The sequence below is a fragment of the Schizophyllum commune genome (genome assembly GCF_000143185.2).
Source record: "Schizophyllum commune H4-8 unplaced genomic scaffold SCHCOscaffold_17, whole genome shotgun sequence".
Taxonomy (NCBI): domain Eukaryota; kingdom Fungi; phylum Basidiomycota; class Agaricomycetes; order Agaricales; family Schizophyllaceae; genus Schizophyllum; species Schizophyllum commune.
Genome location: NW_026089554.1, coordinates 383,711 through 398,482, shown reverse-complemented (window position 1 = coordinate 398,482; position 14,772 = coordinate 383,711). Strand labels below are relative to the sequence as shown.

At 58.6% G+C, this 14,772-nt stretch overlaps 6 protein-coding genes across 6 annotated transcripts; 1 reads left to right on the top strand and 5 right to left on the bottom strand.

Annotated features, from left to right (window-relative positions):
- Positions 1-13: 13 nt before the first annotated feature.
- SCHCODRAFT_02132453 (uncharacterized protein) lies at positions 14-1,793 on the bottom strand. The gene is made up of 6 exons (XM_003026478.2): positions 885-1,793; positions 635-827; positions 414-563; positions 257-358; positions 185-202; positions 14-135 (listed from the first exon to the last, which is right to left on the bottom strand). Exons 1-6 carry the CDS (start codon positions 1,511-1,513, stop codon positions 133-135), a joined length of 1,095 nt encoding a protein of 364 aa, XP_003026524.1. The 5' UTR covers positions 1,514-1,793; the 3' UTR covers positions 14-132.
- SCHCODRAFT_02645240 (uncharacterized protein) lies at positions 1,692-8,207 on the bottom strand. Its single transcript, XM_050346426.1, has 6 exons — positions 7,333-8,207; positions 7,164-7,283; positions 6,293-7,105; positions 3,065-6,241; positions 2,506-3,012; positions 1,692-2,457 (listed from the first exon to the last, which is right to left on the bottom strand). Exons 1-6 carry the CDS (start codon positions 8,044-8,046, stop codon positions 2,074-2,076), a joined length of 5,715 nt encoding a protein of 1,904 aa, XP_050197041.1. The 5' UTR covers positions 8,047-8,207; the 3' UTR covers positions 1,692-2,073.
- A 420-nt stretch (positions 8,208-8,627) lies between these two features.
- SCHCODRAFT_02594473 (uncharacterized protein) lies at positions 8,628-10,597 on the bottom strand (the record flags this gene model as incomplete). Its single annotated transcript, XM_003026476.3, has 1 exon — positions 8,628-10,597. The coding sequence occupies exon 1, from the start codon at positions 10,419-10,421 to the stop codon at positions 8,628-8,630; it is 1,794 nt and encodes a 597-aa protein (XP_003026522.1). The 5' UTR covers positions 10,422-10,597.
- A 142-nt stretch (positions 10,598-10,739) lies between these two features.
- On the top strand, positions 10,740-12,026 carry SCHCODRAFT_02594471 (uncharacterized protein). The gene is made up of 3 exons (XM_003026588.3): positions 10,740-11,419; positions 11,470-11,619; positions 11,668-12,026. The coding sequence occupies exons 1-3, from the start codon at positions 10,919-10,921 to the stop codon at positions 11,962-11,964; spliced, it is 948 nt and encodes a 315-aa protein (XP_003026634.1). The 5' UTR covers positions 10,740-10,918; the 3' UTR covers positions 11,965-12,026.
- A 350-nt stretch (positions 12,027-12,376) lies between these two features.
- Positions 12,377-13,290, bottom strand: SCHCODRAFT_02521437 (DOT1-domain-containing protein; the record flags this gene model as incomplete). The annotated part of the gene is made up of 3 exons (XM_003026475.1): positions 12,377-12,556; positions 12,607-12,713; positions 12,765-13,290. The coding sequence occupies 3 exons, from the start codon at positions 13,288-13,290 to the stop codon at positions 12,377-12,379; spliced, it is 813 nt and encodes a 270-aa protein (XP_003026521.1).
- A 225-nt stretch (positions 13,291-13,515) lies between these two features.
- SCHCODRAFT_01164158 (uncharacterized protein) lies at positions 13,516-14,480 on the bottom strand (the record flags this gene model as incomplete). The annotated part of the gene is made up of 4 exons (XM_050341143.1): positions 13,920-14,480; positions 13,786-13,864; positions 13,657-13,736; positions 13,516-13,610 (listed from the first exon to the last, which is right to left on the bottom strand). Coding segments are annotated over exons 1-4 (804 nt in total), but the record flags the coding sequence as incomplete, so codon positions are not given.
- Between the last annotated feature and the right edge of the window lie 292 nt (positions 14,481-14,772).

Here is a 14,772-nt window from a genome sequence, read left to right as displayed (position 1 = left end):
AGAGGTATAACCAAGAAGCGCGCAGATATATCCGAGGGAGGGAGCGGATGCGCGGGGGAGGAAAGGAGCGGTCGGTGGCGGCGGAGACAGGGAGGTAACGCGGGGAAGGTTAACGATAGCGTGTGGACATAATTACTGCAGGAGGCGCATTAGTAAGGGCATCAAATGGGACGAGGAGGCTCACATAGTACTCGATCTCCAACTGTAGATAGGAGGTCAGTACAACTTGTGACGATTGGCTACTGACCGTACTCACAAACAAAAAGGCCACCTTCCGCGGCCACAGGATGTTGAGCCCTGCTGGATTGTATATCTCAACGTTCAGCTCGTCTATGAGGTTCTTCAACCGCCGCATCATCTGCCGAAGTATAGTCAACGCCTGGCTGCCCACAACGTCAGTCACGCAATCCTACCCTGTCATAGTACGACTGCACAAACAGCCGCGACAGCTGCAGCGTCAAGACAGCCAGCGTGTTGTCCACGAACGCATGCCGCGTACTATGCGCCAGAATCAGCAGCTCATTGATCGCGTTAATGGACTCCAGGAACTGCGTTGGCGTTATCTGAATCGAGGGGAAGCGCGTCAGGTTAATGAAGTCCTGGCTTCCACAGCACTCGGGGAATGAGGACTTACACGGCCCTCCAGCTCCAACGGATAGATCGGCGCGAACTGGACGAGCTCGCCGCCGGAATAGTCGCGCTCTATGCGGACGATCTCGCGGGGGTGATGAAGCCCGATCTGCCCTACGGGCGCCGTCCCAAAGGCCGCGTCTGGCGGGGGTGGGCCAGTGAAGTAGGCCGAGCGAGGTATTTGAGGACGAGACGTGCTGGAGGGACAGCTGATCAGTGTTTACTTCTGGGTAGGTGCTAGAGGCGAGACTCACTTCGCACCACTGCGCCTCGTGCCAAACTCGCGCGGGGTTGCGCCCCACGACTTCCCGTCCGTCTCTGGTGGATCGACGAGGTCCCATGGTTGAGGTTCACGACTCCGCGTTAGGTCGAGGTGCAAGTGCGACGTCCGGCGACCAGCGACAGGCTTCTCCGTACCCGCGCCGACAGAGCTGGTGTCATCCGGAAAGAGCAGCCGGCCTTGCGAGTCCACGACCTGCTCCCCGTCCTCAACGATCACAGTCAGGTCTGGTCGCGAGGCCTCCTTGTTCACCGCACTCCTCGCATCGTCGTGCAGCGGGTGCCAGTCCCCGGTCTTCTCGTCTGCATCGGGCTCTTGGCGGCGAGTAGAAGAGGTGGATTCGCGCGTGTTCGTGCGCGTCAAGGGCGGGCTGGGGAGATGGGATAGGCGCCGGGTGGCTGCTGACTCCTCTGGTTCATCCGTCCGCTTCTCCTCCTGATCCTCCTCTCGCTCATCCGCGCTGCTCCTTGACAGCGGGGAAGCACCCGTGCCAGAGTCCTTACGCTCGTCGTCGGGGGTGGCGGACGCGAGGTGATCGTGCGGCGCCAACGTCGGCGTCAAGGAGTCCTGGTCGGCGTTCTGGGGCGAGGTGTCCGAGGTCATGTCATGGAATTTGCGAAGCCAGTGCGGTAAAGGGTAGTAGAATGCCTGTCGGCGTCGCCGAGAAGGCAGAGGGCAGGATGGCGAGCGGTCTAAGCAGCACACATGGACGCTCTTCCCCGCTAGCACGTGCGAGTGTGCAGATCATCCTGGCGCCCACAACTCAAGTTCAACACCAAACTCAGGCTACACAAGCTATTATTCGAGAATTCCATTCCAACCCTAGCCACGTACACAGGATATAGGCGCGTAGACCCGAAGGAAGGTATTATATACAGCGCAGCCGGCCCAGCGACGCGACGACGCTAGCAGCCAAACGGTAGCGGCGAGTGCTCCAGCCTCCAGACGTGTAAGCGAAATCAAAATATATACCAGATAGGTAGATGCAGCGAGGAGATCCGGGGAGCAAGAACTAGTGAACAGAGCGGTAGTGTAGCAAATGACAGGACGGCGGTAACATAGGGTGTGAAATATGTATGCATAAGGTGGTGGGACAAGGATACACAGAGAAAGCGGACGAAGAGGAGTGGGGAGATGAGAAGTGAAGGGAGGAGGCAGGGCGTCTATGACCACCAACCATCCTCTCCTTGCGTGACGATGCTCACGACGCTGGGTGTCGGCGAGGGTATTCTGTAGTTCTTGTACGAACGACTCTTGGGTGTACCCTGGCCGACACCGGGATAGCGACTAGGTACAGGCGCGTACATGCTTGCACGCGCGGGTGTGGGCGAAGGTGCGTGGCTCAACGTCGGGGTTGCCGCGCGGCTGTCGGCGTACACTGTACTTGTGCGTGACGACGGGCGGTGAATGGAGTGCCCGTTCACGCCGTTCGTGCCGTTCGTCTTCGGTTGTGCCGCCTTAAGCACCGCTGCCTGAAGCTCTGACTGCAACAGCCGGACCTTGGCTTCGAGCGCCGAGATGGTCTCGCGCATCTTGTTCTCGCGGTCCTGAATGCGGGTCAGCGACAGTCTAGGAGGGTCCTTGCCCATGCTCACCTTGGCCAAACGATCATCCGCCTCACGCTCCTCGAGCTGCAACTTCGCGACAGAGTGGTCGGCGTCGAGTTGCGCATGCGTCTGCTCCGCATGCTCGAGCTTCGTGCGCGTGAGCTCCAGATTCGCCTCGTACTCCTTCGCCCTGCGCTCCCACTCGGACGCGCGCTGCTGCGCCTGCGTGAGGCTCTGGCGTGCGGTGAAGGCGATCTTCTCCGCGTTCGCCATCTTGCCGTCTTGCTCCTTGAAGCGCCTCTTGAGCGCGGCGTGCTCGCCTTCGAGGACCTTCGCACGATCCCGGACCTCGCGCAGCTCCTGGAGTTCTCGGGTGTCGGTCTGCCCCATCATGGAGGACAGCTCGGTCATCTGGGCGCAGGCGCGGCGAAGGGTGTCCCACTGTTCGTCGTGAGACTGCACCTCGTCGAGACGCTTCTGCAACGCCTTGGCGGAGGCAGCCGCCGAGTCCTTATCACGGACAGCGATGGAGTGCTTCATCTCGAGGGAGTCGATCTAGATTGAAGTCAGATAAGAAAAGCACCAGCTGCGAGGAAAGAAAACGCACCTGTGCCTTCATGCCCATCTTCTCCTTCTCAAGCTCGCGGTTCGCCTTCTCGAGCTTCTCGATACGCTCCTTGTTGGCAGCGGCCTCGACATCCGACGTCTGCAACCGCGCCAATGCCTTCGCGAGCGCATCCTCCAGCTCCTTATTCCGCGCCTCCATCACCGTCGCCTCCGAAGCCTTCGCCGTCGCAGAAGCCTGCAAGCTCTTGACCTGCTCCTGCAACCTGCTGCGGTCGGCCTCCACAACGCCAAGCTTCTCGCTCAAGACGTCCTTCTCCACCCGCACCTGGCCGTGCGCTCCGCGGGCCTTAGCAACCTGCACCTGCGCTTCGGTAACAGCCTTGCGCAAGTCGTCCATCTCGCGCCGGTTCTGCTCGCGCGTGAGGGCGAACTCGGCGTGCGCGGCTTGCAAGACGTTGGTCGCGGAGGCGAAGGTCTCAGGGAGCGCGTTGAGCTTCTCGGCGAAGTCGCGCTGCTGGGCGAGGATCTTTTCGGTGGTGGCGTTGGAGGTAGAGGAGGAGGCGATGTTGTCGAGAGCAGCCTTGATGGCAAGGATATTCTCGTCCGGCAAGACGGGGTCGGCGCGGAGGCCGGGCCTCGTCTGGAGCTCCTTGACAGTCGCGGCGAAGCCGTCCATAGCGGCCTTGAGCTGTTGAGGAAGCTGCGAGACAAGCTCGTTGGCATGCTTTTGCGACGCCGTCAGCTCGGTCTGCTTCGACGTCAACGACCTTTGACCCTCCGCCAAAGAGCTGAGAACAGAAGTGGCCTGCGTAATAGGAGCCAAGGAAGAGGTGACGATCTCCTTGACCTTGCCGGCGAGGCCATCTATATGCTGGTCCCTCGTGGCAAGGCGAGCGTTAAGGCGCTCGACCACCAAGTCCGCGACCTGCTCCTTGATCTCGAAGGCGTCTATCGGTGCGATAGCACGGCGAACTTCGGTCACTAGCGCACTGGTCATGGCCTCGACGTCGATAGCAGGCTGCTGGGCGACGATCTGGGGGAGAATAGGCACAAGACGGTCGACGATGAGGCCCGCGGTCTCACGCTTGTCGGAAGCGAGGTCGATAAGCTGCGTGATGTGCGGCTTGACGGCCTGTGTCAGCTGCTCGGTGAGGAAGTCGTAGTTGACCGGCTCTTGACGCAGGTTCTCCAGAGCGGGCTTGAGTGCCGCAACGACGTCCTCCGCTGCGGTCTTCTTCGCATGCGCCATCGCAACGTTGTGCATCTCCGCGACCTCGGCGGGGATACGCGCAACAGCCTGCCCAACGGCCTGAATGGTGTTCGCGTTGAGCTTCTGCAACAGAGGGCCGAGGTCCTGCGTCGTGCCATTGGATACCTGAGCCTGCGCAAGGCTCTGCGTCAGCGACGACAGCTCCCTCTGCATGATCCTCAACGACTCTTGGTGGCCCTCCTGCACCGCGTCCTTCAACATCTCGAAGTCCAGATCGCCCCGAGCGTCCATCTGGCTGTCCATCATGCTCTTCGCCGCCGCGTCGGAGAGGTGCTGCCGGAACAGAGACATCATCTCCTCAATCTTGGCCTCCAATTCCCCAGTCATGGATGCGCCGTTGCTGCGCGAGATCTCTCTGCGAATGAGCGTCAACTTGTCGTCCAGCATCGCCGCCACGCGGTCCTCGTATCTGTGCATCTCCAGGCGGCTCGTAAGATCCATCGCGGGCGATTCAATCGCGGACGAAATGGATGGCACAGGCGACTGCGAGCCCGACCGATCATGCAGCGCGTCGGGCAGCGACGACCGCCTCCGTGAATGCCGGCGGGCAGACGTGAACACATCCGACCCCGATGAGCTCAGACTCGCCGGGCGGTTGCCCGGGTCCGTGACCAGCCGGGTCCGCGACACCTTCCGCGAGATTGGCGGCACGTTGAGGTCGTCGAGCGACGGCCGATTCTCGTGCTCGAAGACGTCGCGCGAGCTCAGACGCGAGCGCACCGTCTTGCGCGTGCGCTCCTCGCCGAGGGCCTTGAAGAGGCCAGCGGGCACTGTGTTCTGTGAGACCGGATGCTTAAAGTCGAGCGGGATCGGCGCACGCTTCGGTTTGGAGGCGCTCTGCGGGAACGAGAAGTTCTTGAACTGCTCTTGGATGCTATCTGGGCGGATGAGGTCCTCTTCCTTGAGCTGGTCGAGCTGCTGATCAACTTCCTCGTCGTGAGCCATCTGCTCAGCAGTAGGGATGTGCGGCATGGCGGCGGCGGCCGAGGAGAAGGCAGCGAACGACATGGGCTCGACGGCGGCCTGGTCGAGTGACTTGCTGAGCACGCTGGGAGACTTGTCGTGACGGATGCTCATCGGCGACTCGAGCGTAGCCGGGAAGCGGAACGACAACATGCTGTCGCCCTCTTCGATCGAACCCGTCGACTGGCGACGCTGCTTCTTGGCAGCCGGCCCACCCTGCGGGTACAGTGTCTCCCCAGCGTCGTCCGTGATGACAGGGGGCACCGGCAACGGGCGCGGGAGCTCCGCCGGTGCAGTGAACGTCTGCGGCGGCGGGGCACCCATGGGAGGCCTGAACGTGAAGCTGGGCTTGAACTCGGGAGCCTTCACGTTAAGCGTAGGCTTGAACTCCGGCGCGGCAGCGTTAAGCTTCGGCTTCGACTCTGCCGATGCGATCTGAGGGCCCTGGGATGCAGAGCCCACAGATGGCAGCGGCGAGTGTCCCATAAACGGCGCATTCGGAGGCAACGGCAACCCGAGATTGAGACCCTCGGTGCCCCATGGAGGCGCGGCGGGCGCGCCGAACACGAAGGGCTTCGCGAAGGGGTTGAGCTCGCGACGGCCACTTTGAGACGGGTTCTGCGAGTGCGTCGGCTGGAAGTGCTCGTTCGACGTATGCCTCGAGTGCGCGTTCGCGGGATCGTGCACCGACAAGTGATTGGAAGGGCCACGCGAGTGTGGCAAGGGAGGCAGCGGCCGAGGCGCGTCATAGTAGTTGGTACCGAGGTAGTGCTTCGCAACACCCTCCTCGTCGCTTGGGTTGGAGATGACATCGTCGTCCAGACGAGCGAGAGCGATGGTGTTTTCAGGCGGCCGAGGGAAGTTCGGTATCCGACGAGGTTGCTCCGTGTCACGCTGGCGAGCAGCCCGGCGCCGTATCCTGCGCTCTGCGCGTTGCTGACGGGCTCTCTCCTCATCGGACGGGTTCGACCACTCGCCAATGCTCTGTGAATAGATCAGTCATACTCGGGAAGAATGACCAACGTGCCGCCTTACCTCGTCGTCCGAGCTGGACACATCATTGTACACATCCTCCGACCCAGTCCATTCGGCGATCGCATCATCGACATCCATATCCTGACTCCCATCGGGATTGTGGCCATTCCGGTCCTGCAGCCCATCCGCCGCCACTCCACCAACTGACCGTAACGACAACGCCGCCGACAGCCGCGACACATGGCGCGAGTGATGCCGGCTCTGCGCCACAATCGTAGGGGCATCCCGAATAACATCGTCCTCTTCGCCATCACGCTCCTCCTTCACGTCCACCTCCGTCGTGGCGCCGCTATAGTCAGCGCCACCCAGAGCACCATTCGCTTCGCCTTCGTGGTGTGCGTCACCGTTCGCCTCCTGCGCGAATTCGCGCTCGGCTTCCTCCTCTTCCTCGGTCTCCTCTGGTATATCCAAGCCGAAACCGCGAGTGAAATCCGGCTTGCTGGAGGGGCGGGAGGTCGAAGGAGGAAGTGCGAGCCGCGGTGGCTGCAATGGAACACGGCCCTGGGGCGCGATAATCCCATTGGGCGCATCAGAAGACATGGCAGGCGAATCTGAGGGGTTGGAGATATGATCAGAGCCCAAGACGGCGTTGGGACCGAACGGATTGAAGCCGTTGTTCTGGGTGTGGGTCGGCGGTTGCGCGAGCGACATGCTGTGGCCATGTCGCAACTGTGGAGGTGCGGCTGCCTGGTTGGGGGACGGCGACTGGAAGGAGGGCTGGGGAGAAGTGGTTGCGGAAGTGCCCTGCGCCTGCTGATCCCAAAGTTTGCGAAGCTTGAAATGCAGGAGTGCAGGGTCTGCTGGTGATGATATCTGCGTTGATACGTATGATGAGCGTGGGAGTTGCTGGGTAGCCATGGGTATCACTCACCGAGGCAGCGCGAGCGTGAGGGGCGAAGATGTGCGGGACGTCACTTCCCGAGCCTCGTTCCACACCAAGCTTCTGCAGCTTCTCCTCTATCGCCATCTGCTTGAGCCTATCCCAGTTTTGCTGCGACACGTAAGAACGCGTAGCCACTGGAGATAATGTAGCAACTCACCTTGCCGGGCAAGAAGACGTCGATTGTTGGCGGCATCGCGTATCTATATGCATCTGGGGGAAATAGCGCCGCAGATGTCATCTCGGCAGCGGGTACCGGGACGTCTTTGTACTCGAAAGGAGCGTCTAAGGGTGCGCGCGCCCATGATGGTCGCGTCGGTGGAGCGCCGTCTTCGCCTGGGATAGTCTCCTTGGGCAGGTTGACCACCGTCTTCTTCGCTTTCACCGGCGCTGCCGACGTCGATGCAACCGAAGTACCCGGCGGTAGCGGGCTCGTCTTTCGCTGCGGACCTCCCAACACGGCCTTGGGCGGTCCACCGATGCTCATGTTCCGCCGTTTGTGGCCGACGAACGGCGGAGGCATCCCGGGCGGGCCCAGCATGACTGAGCCGCGGGGAAAGTGGCCGCCGACTGGGGTGATGATCGGGGGCCCGTTCGGCGGGTGGATGCCCATAGCCGCGAGATGCGCTACGCTCGCTGCTGCTGCGTGATGACTCGGGCGCCCGGGGGCGGACGGTGGGGGCATTGGGTAGCCAAATTGCTGCTGCATGGGGGTGTGCATGGGAAACGGCGGATGAAAGCTCTGCTGGAGCGATGTCGGGAGGGCCGGAGAGTACATCTGGCCCTGGTTGAACGACATGGGCTGCTGCATCTGTAGCGAGGGTGGTGGGCCGATGTTGAGGCGCGGAAGCGCGTCGCGCGAGTGCATGGCCATTGCGAAAGGCTTGGGAGGGTGATATCGGCTGCTAGGGCGCTATAACCGAGCGCAAGAGTTGAGCGGCGGGGATGCGGAAGTTTATGGATATGGCTCCACGTCGGAGGGTATAAGGAGGAGGCGAGCGGATTGCTCTCGCCACCGAGAAAAGGTGAAGGTTGGAGGAAAGCCTGAAGAACTCCGTTCGAAATTTCCGGCGACACAGGAGGCGACACGTGCATCACGGCAAACAGCGGTCGAACAATGATTATTCAGTTACAAGCTGCCTGCAAGCTGCCCTCGCGCTTTGTCGTTCAACAACAGCTGATAGCACGGCGCATAGACAAAAGACTTTCACGGTTCAAACAATAATCTAGAGACGTAAGCTTGAACTTGCTTGTGACGGCGTCAAAAGCGGAAGCAAAGTACAGTACATGTCTGTCTCGGAAGCTTATGTTCGTGGCGTACTCCCCTGGGCAATAATTCACAGATACGGGTACGTCGAAAGAACAACAGCAGTCTATCCAAGTCCGTTGGAAATGGTGCAGTATGTTACAGTGTTCCCCAGGCAGTAGGTGCACAAGTGACAAGTCGCTTGGACCTCAACCGCCCTCGGATGGGTTGCTCGCGTAGAACACGTCTTCTTGTGCATGTTGTATCTCCTCCTCCTCCAACACGGTGTGCTCAATGTCCATTATGAACGACTCCTCTTCAGGGATCATCCCAAAAGCAGATGCACGCTGCATATCCTTCGGAAGCCGTGCAAACAGCTTCACTCCCGAGCGCCTCACATTCTCCATGAAGAACTTGTCTTTATTCGGATAACAGATATCCACCTCGATCTCCTCGAGCTTGACACCTTTCACGGACGGGCACTGAACACGCCCGTACAGGAATTCTGCAATCAGCGCTTTGTTTGCGAGCTCTCGAGTGGATAGCCCCGGAAGCTCTAGGGAGGTCAGCATGGGCCAGGCATCGGGTTTAGTATTGACCAAGCTCGCGAGGGTGCGAGTAGCGGTGGTTCCTGCTTGGTCGTCCAATCGCAGATGAGATATATTGGGATAAGCGCGAGCCAGCTTACTCAAGCTGAGGTCCCGCGCAGTATATGCATAGACCTCGAAACTGAGCCGGGTGATGCGCGCAGATGTCGCTGGCGCCGAAGAGGCGAATCGCATCAGAGCTTCATAGTGAGGCGCGGATTCCAGTTCTTCCTCCTCGATTGGCCATTCATATGGGTCGATTACAAGGGATATCGCTTGCAGCTCGGGGCCGTTGAACAGGTGAAGAGCTTCGATCGCAGAGCCTAGCAAAGTAAGATTTTGCAACTTCAGGAGTACGACAGGAGCGTCTGTTGGAGCAGGCTCGAAGTCCGTGGTCGCGCCGAGGGCCAAAGAGCAAAGTGAAAGGCATTGCCTTAAGGTGTCCAGACAAGCGCTCTTATCGTAGGTGAGTGGACATCCGTCAAGGTGAAGGCTGACTAGCTGTGACCAAGGCAGGTGGAGACCGTTGTGTTTGGGTCCCCCGATGCGCACATACTTCAGCGCAGGACAGTTGAGGAAGAAGTTCTCAGGCAAGGATCGGCCCGTGTCTCTGCTGGTCAATCCATGCGCAAGTCCATAGCGCGACTCGCCCAGAACAAGAGACGTGAGCTGCAACAAAGGCGGAGGCTCTTCCCCAAGACATAATCTAGTCGGCAGAGGGACGTTGCCCAGCTGCAAACACCGCCACCGAGGCGCACAAGCGAGCAGAGCATCCCCGACCGCGTCAAGCGATCCAGGATCGATGTTCGACGCCCTGTCCTTCCACGCTCGCTCAAGCGTGGAAGGTATTTCGGCGTTGCATCGGACGAGGCGGATATCCAGAGGAAGGTCCTTCGAGCGCTGCACGCAGCTGAGGAGCGTCTCCCGCCAGGTCCGGAGGTGCAGGGGATATAGCACGATCTTCTTCCAGATTTGCGGCGCCGCAAGCCCAAGCTCTCGCCAGCGACGGCACACTCGCAGAGCAGGGTGCTGCGCAATGACGGTGCTGTCGGGATACTGAGCGAACGAGTCGGCAATGGCGAATGCAATGATCATGGTGAGGATTTCTGGCGGAAGGCGGCGGATTGGGGCGAGCATCGCGCGTTTGCTTTCGACACTCTTCAACAAGACCAAGCGGTTAAAATAGAGGTGGTCAAGCATCTGATGCGTGCGCCTGATGGCGGCAGTGTGATTGGCGAGAGAGACGTCGTCGTTCCAGAGGTGCTGACTGAGAGCGCTGACTTGCTGTGGTGATGGGATGTGTGGTGACGATGTAAGGCGCGCGGGGACAGTATAGGTACGCGCGAATACACAAGCGTTGCAGTTGGAACAAATGTTGGTGCATAGCCGAACGTCCTCTAGCATGAGTTGGTCCATTGTTTCGCGAGAAGGGCTATAGGGCAAGGATCTCCCGCGCTTTTTTGGGATCTATCTGGAGTTCTTCGAGCTCCTCGACTTCGGATGAGTACAGCGGCAGTAAACCGAGAGAAGTGTCGAGGAGTGTGATGCACAGAGCAAGATGAATTTAAGTGGCGTGGTGAGGGATGAAGCGGGGTAAAGGCAGAGATGGAGGTCTAATCCAGGTAGTGTGGGCTTTTAAGGTTGCAGCCGTTGGGATTCGGCGATCACCGAACATTTCCTGATTAGGAACAATAAAAGGCGGCGGCAAAACCCGGGAACGAGGCCTCCATGCTTGTCAGACTCGTCCTGCGACCATCATCGTATTTGAAGTCCTCGAGAGAGCTGCTACAATCCGCTAAGCGTGTTTGTTCTCCTGTCACCCTAGACAGCTCTCGCGCCCTCCTTCACTCACTACCCAGTACAGCAAACCCTGATCGTCGTGCAGGTTCTCTTTCCTCCTTTGCATTTTCAAGATGGTGCATCTTCCATTCAAACCCGGTGACCGAGCCTCTGTTGTTGAATATCAATCCCGCATGTTTGATTTGCAGTGCGAATATGCCCGCAAACCAACATCGCAAGGGATGGAGTTCGAGCTCGTTCTCGTTGCAGGTTACTCCAATGCCAGACCGCCGCTGAATGAGCCACGTCCCCGCGTTCCTCCTTTTGTACCTTTGGGTACACCCGCACGGTTTTTGCTCGTGGAGCCACTGCAGACAGACTACGGGTATCGATCCCAAGTCTGGCTGGCACGGCTGGCGACAACTGGCGCCGACGTCGACCCGGACGTGACTTTGGTGTTCAAATTCATAATCCCGAGCTACACCCAGCTTCCCGAATATGACATCACCTCCGCCGACATTATAATGGGTCTGTATGTGTTCCCGGAGGTTCGCGCCATGAAGGAAGCGACCGCGTACAAAAAGCTTGCCGACTTTCAGGGGAGTACGATACCTTACTTCTTTGGAATGCACAACGTGAGCATCGTAGCCTTCTCAGTCTCTGTGATACTCAATGAGGCCCACAGGTCACTCTGCCACATGGCGAGGTTGCGTACCTCTTGGTATTTGAGTACATCGTGGGACCTACTTTGCAGGAGGTTCAGGCTCAGATCGATGCGCTGGACGCAAGCTCTCTGACGACTAAATTCTGGAATTACGAGCAGTATATTGGCCTGGTGAGCGCTTTCCCGCTTTGATGAGAGTCATCCCCAACACCGCGACAGTTTCTCGAAGCCGTCACTACGCTCCGCGAGGCGCACGATAGGGACGCGTACCACTGCGATATCAAGGAGGCGCACATCATCGTCGACGAGAACAACGGACACCCTGTTCTCATTGATTGGGAGAATAAAGACCATTCGTTATCTGGACGTGCGAATGAGCCTCGGCCGCTTCAAGCGCAGGTGTGGCACGACATGCAAGAACTGTTGTCCGCTTTCTTTGACTGTCGTCGGCACAGAACGCGTCTGCTTCAATACACTGATAGCGTTCCCGGCCTTGTACGGTTCTATACACTATGATAGCGTAGAAAAGACGTGGACACCGCCATTATGAGAACCATCTCGCCTTTGCAGACTGCCTGACTACTATTGTCTTCGGCGGTACTATACTGCAGTAAGTTGAGCAGGACTGGTAGATTGCAATTGCCTTACATCGTTCAGCACACGGCCTTGTGCATATCTTAAGGCATCACCACCAGCGTCATGTAGAACGGAGAATAGCAGTTATCACAATAACAAAAAGAGGTAGGTAGCTAAGCTTTGTAGACAACGATAAATTATGTGTTTGGTGCGTGCGGCACTGTCTCTGATTTGAGCGATGCATAGTAAGTCTGTTCGAGATCAAGTGTAAGCAGCGTCAAAACAGCAGGTGATTCTACAATTGTATTCAGAAAGCGCAACGACCAGGACCCGCGTATTGGTGCCAGTCTCCTCATCGGGTCCGCCGTGTGGAGCGGGTGCCGCGCGAGCTTTCGAAGCGTTTACGGATCTCACTGTAACCTGCGCGGTCGACCCGGTGGACGTAGTAGCTCCCACCTGTGTCCGCCCAGGAGACGCTCCCTGACGCAAAGGTGCGCTCAGTCACGTCGAAGATCGTGCTGATGTCGTCGACCTTGGGGAACATAAGCGGGGGTTCATGGAGAGACGTCACAGCACACTCACATTACGCTCGGTAACGCGGGCGTTGAGAGACGACACAAATGGCCTAAGCGAGATAACGATGGCGCCCTCTTTGAGATCTAGGAACTTGGGGCGAAGATTCTCATTCACTAGAAAGGGGAGTGAGTAAGGCGTGGAATAGGGATCCCAGCATGACTTACGCCAGTCGTCGAAGACCTTGTTGTTCACCAATACCACGTCAGCCTGAGGGATGAGCTCGTCCACGCGCTTGCTCTTGAGCATATCGCCGTGTTCGAGCTCAATCTCCCCGACGTTGACGCCCCACATGCGGCACCGGGCCTTAAACTGGGGCAGCATCCTCGACGCAATCCTCGCCGGCGTCTCCATGCACTCGATGCCGTAGCTGCGACATCCAGTCTGCAGGCTCGCCTGAGCGACGACGTTCCCAACGCCGCAGCCAAGGTCGAGGAAGAGCGAGTTCTCGTCAAGCCGCGTGTGCTTCAACATCTCGTAGACGAGCGAGGGCATGAGTTCTCCGTACACCTTACTCGAGAATGCCTCGTACTGGCGCAATTGCGGCACGAAGGGACCGACATTGCGCTGGTAGTTCTCCTCCAGGATGCGCATGAGGACCTTGTAGGGGATCTCGCCGCGCTCTCTCCACCTGTCGATGGCTAGGAGGAAGGCATTGGGCGGCGGGTCGGCGAAGATGTCCGGGGGTAGCATGGGGTACTTGATGTCGCGCATCCGGCGCATGGCTTCCTCAAAGAACTCGATGAACATAGCGCCATTTTCGGTGTGAAGCGCTCGCCGTATACACCTAAGCACATCGTCATTAGCTCTCTCGAGTGCCTTGGCAGCTGCCTCGGACAGACAGGGAGTAGACAACGACGTCAGGGAGCTATTGCAGGACCCTTGCGATGAGGGCGGGGAGGATAAGGCAGACGCGGGGGCGGACTTGGGGGATGATTCCGGGGATACTAGGTTTGAGAAGACATTTTCGGGGAGGGTGCCGAACAATTTTTGCAGTTGAGGGTCGAGAATGCCTGCTACAAGTTAGACAGACGGGAACCGAGCAAGTGTGGCGCGCACCAATGATCACATGCAGCGAGTCTACCACATCTTTCAGGGGATTATAGTGATCTGGGTCCTTGGGATAGAGCGGCAGATAGCTGAAGAAGTGATTGGTATTCGCGGGCACGATAAAAGCACAGAACGCACAATTCTGTCGCATTATTATTTGGGTACTCAAGCTCAATGCGCGGGTAGCCCACACGGTATTGCCCAAATTCGTCGAAATCTGGGCGCGATGATATGTCAGTTCATGGTTTGGTGTATGCCGTTCAGATACGCACAAGGCTTGTAATCCTTTTCCATGGACTGCACCACTTTCTCCGAGCTCCGGTTGTATTCCCCCGGCACTCCGTCCATCTCGGTGCGCCATTCTCGGTTCTGGTTGGGCGGGGGAGCGTCATCCGCGGGGGGGAGTACGGACGATGACCGTGACTTGCTGCTATTGCGGTAGATGGGTTCGGGGGACGTTTCTGGCGAGCTCCGGCGCGAGCTTGACGAGGACGCGACGCGTTTCTTGATGTACCCATGCTCGGTGCGAATGCGCTTAACCTGTTTGGGCAGCGCTGGCTTCGCATCGGGTGCCTTGCGTTTCTTCAGTGGAGGTGCGGGGGACGGAGATGTCGTGGCAGAGGACGTGGTGGGTTGTCGAGGTTTGGGGTTGGGGGCTACAGCACCGGCCTTTGGTGGGATCGGAACTGTGCGCTTCACATGCCTGACATTGACAGCGGGCGTTCGCGCTGCGACGGTGACATTCGTACGTGACTTGGAGAAGAAGTCGAGGTTTGAGCCGCCGTGCGAGGGCTTCACGGTCTTCGTCGTTGACGAGAGCATTGATGGCGGCGGGAAACAAGCAATGGCGAGTCACGGTAGCGTGACTCGTTGAATTTGGCTTCACGTGGTCACACATTGGCCAGACTTCATCTTTCCATTGTTCTTTTGCATTGTTACATTGCTGCCGCCCTTGTCAAATTGCATTGGCCATGTACATAACAGTCGGATTTGTTCCAGAACCGAGGTACGTGATACAACAACGACAAAGAAGAGGACTGACCAGGCGAACACGTAGAGAAGATCACGTACCGACCCCATTAATTCCCCCCCGCGAGCTAGGTCAAATAGAGGAGAAGGAGGACA

What these genes read in the sequence shown, in the direction of transcription:
- SCHCODRAFT_02594471 (XM_003026588.3), top strand. Translation starts at nt 10,919, where the DNA reads ATGGTGCATCTTCCATTCAAACCCGGTGACCGAGCCTCTGTTGTTGAA. An exon ending in ACTTCTTTGGAATGCACAAC is followed by an intron (nt 11,420 to 11,469) that starts GTGAGCATCGTA and finishes TGAGGCCCACAG; the next exon opens with GTCACTCTGCCACATGGCGA. An exon ending in ACGAGCAGTATATTGGCCTG is followed by an intron (nt 11,620 to 11,667) that starts GTGAGCGCTTTC and finishes ACACCGCGACAG; the next exon opens with TTTCTCGAAGCCGTCACTAC.
- SCHCODRAFT_02645240 (XM_050346426.1), bottom strand. Translation starts at nt 8,046, where the DNA reads ATGGCCATGCACTCGCGCGACGCGCTTCCGCGCCTCAACATCGGCCCA. An exon ending in ACGTCTTCTTGCCCGGCAAG is followed by an intron (nt 7,284 to 7,332) that starts GTGAGTTGCTAC and finishes TACGTGTCGCAG; the next exon opens with CAAAACTGGGATAGGCTCAA. An exon ending in AGATGGGCATGAAGGCACAG is followed by an intron (nt 3,013 to 3,064) that starts GTGCGTTTTCTT and finishes ACTTCAATCTAG; the next exon opens with ATCGACTCCCTCGAGATGAA.
- SCHCODRAFT_02132453 (XM_003026478.2), bottom strand. Translation starts at nt 1,513, where the DNA reads ATGACCTCGGACACCTCGCCCCAGAACGCCGACCAGGACTCCTTGACG. An exon ending in ACGAGGCGCAGTGGTGCGAA is followed by an intron (nt 828 to 884) that starts GTGAGTCTCGCC and finishes CTGTCCCTCCAG; the next exon opens with CACGTCTCGTCCTCAAATAC. An exon ending in TGCAGTCGTACTATGACAGG is followed by an intron (nt 359 to 413) that starts GTAGGATTGCGT and finishes ATACTTCGGCAG; the next exon opens with ATGATGCGGCGGTTGAAGAA.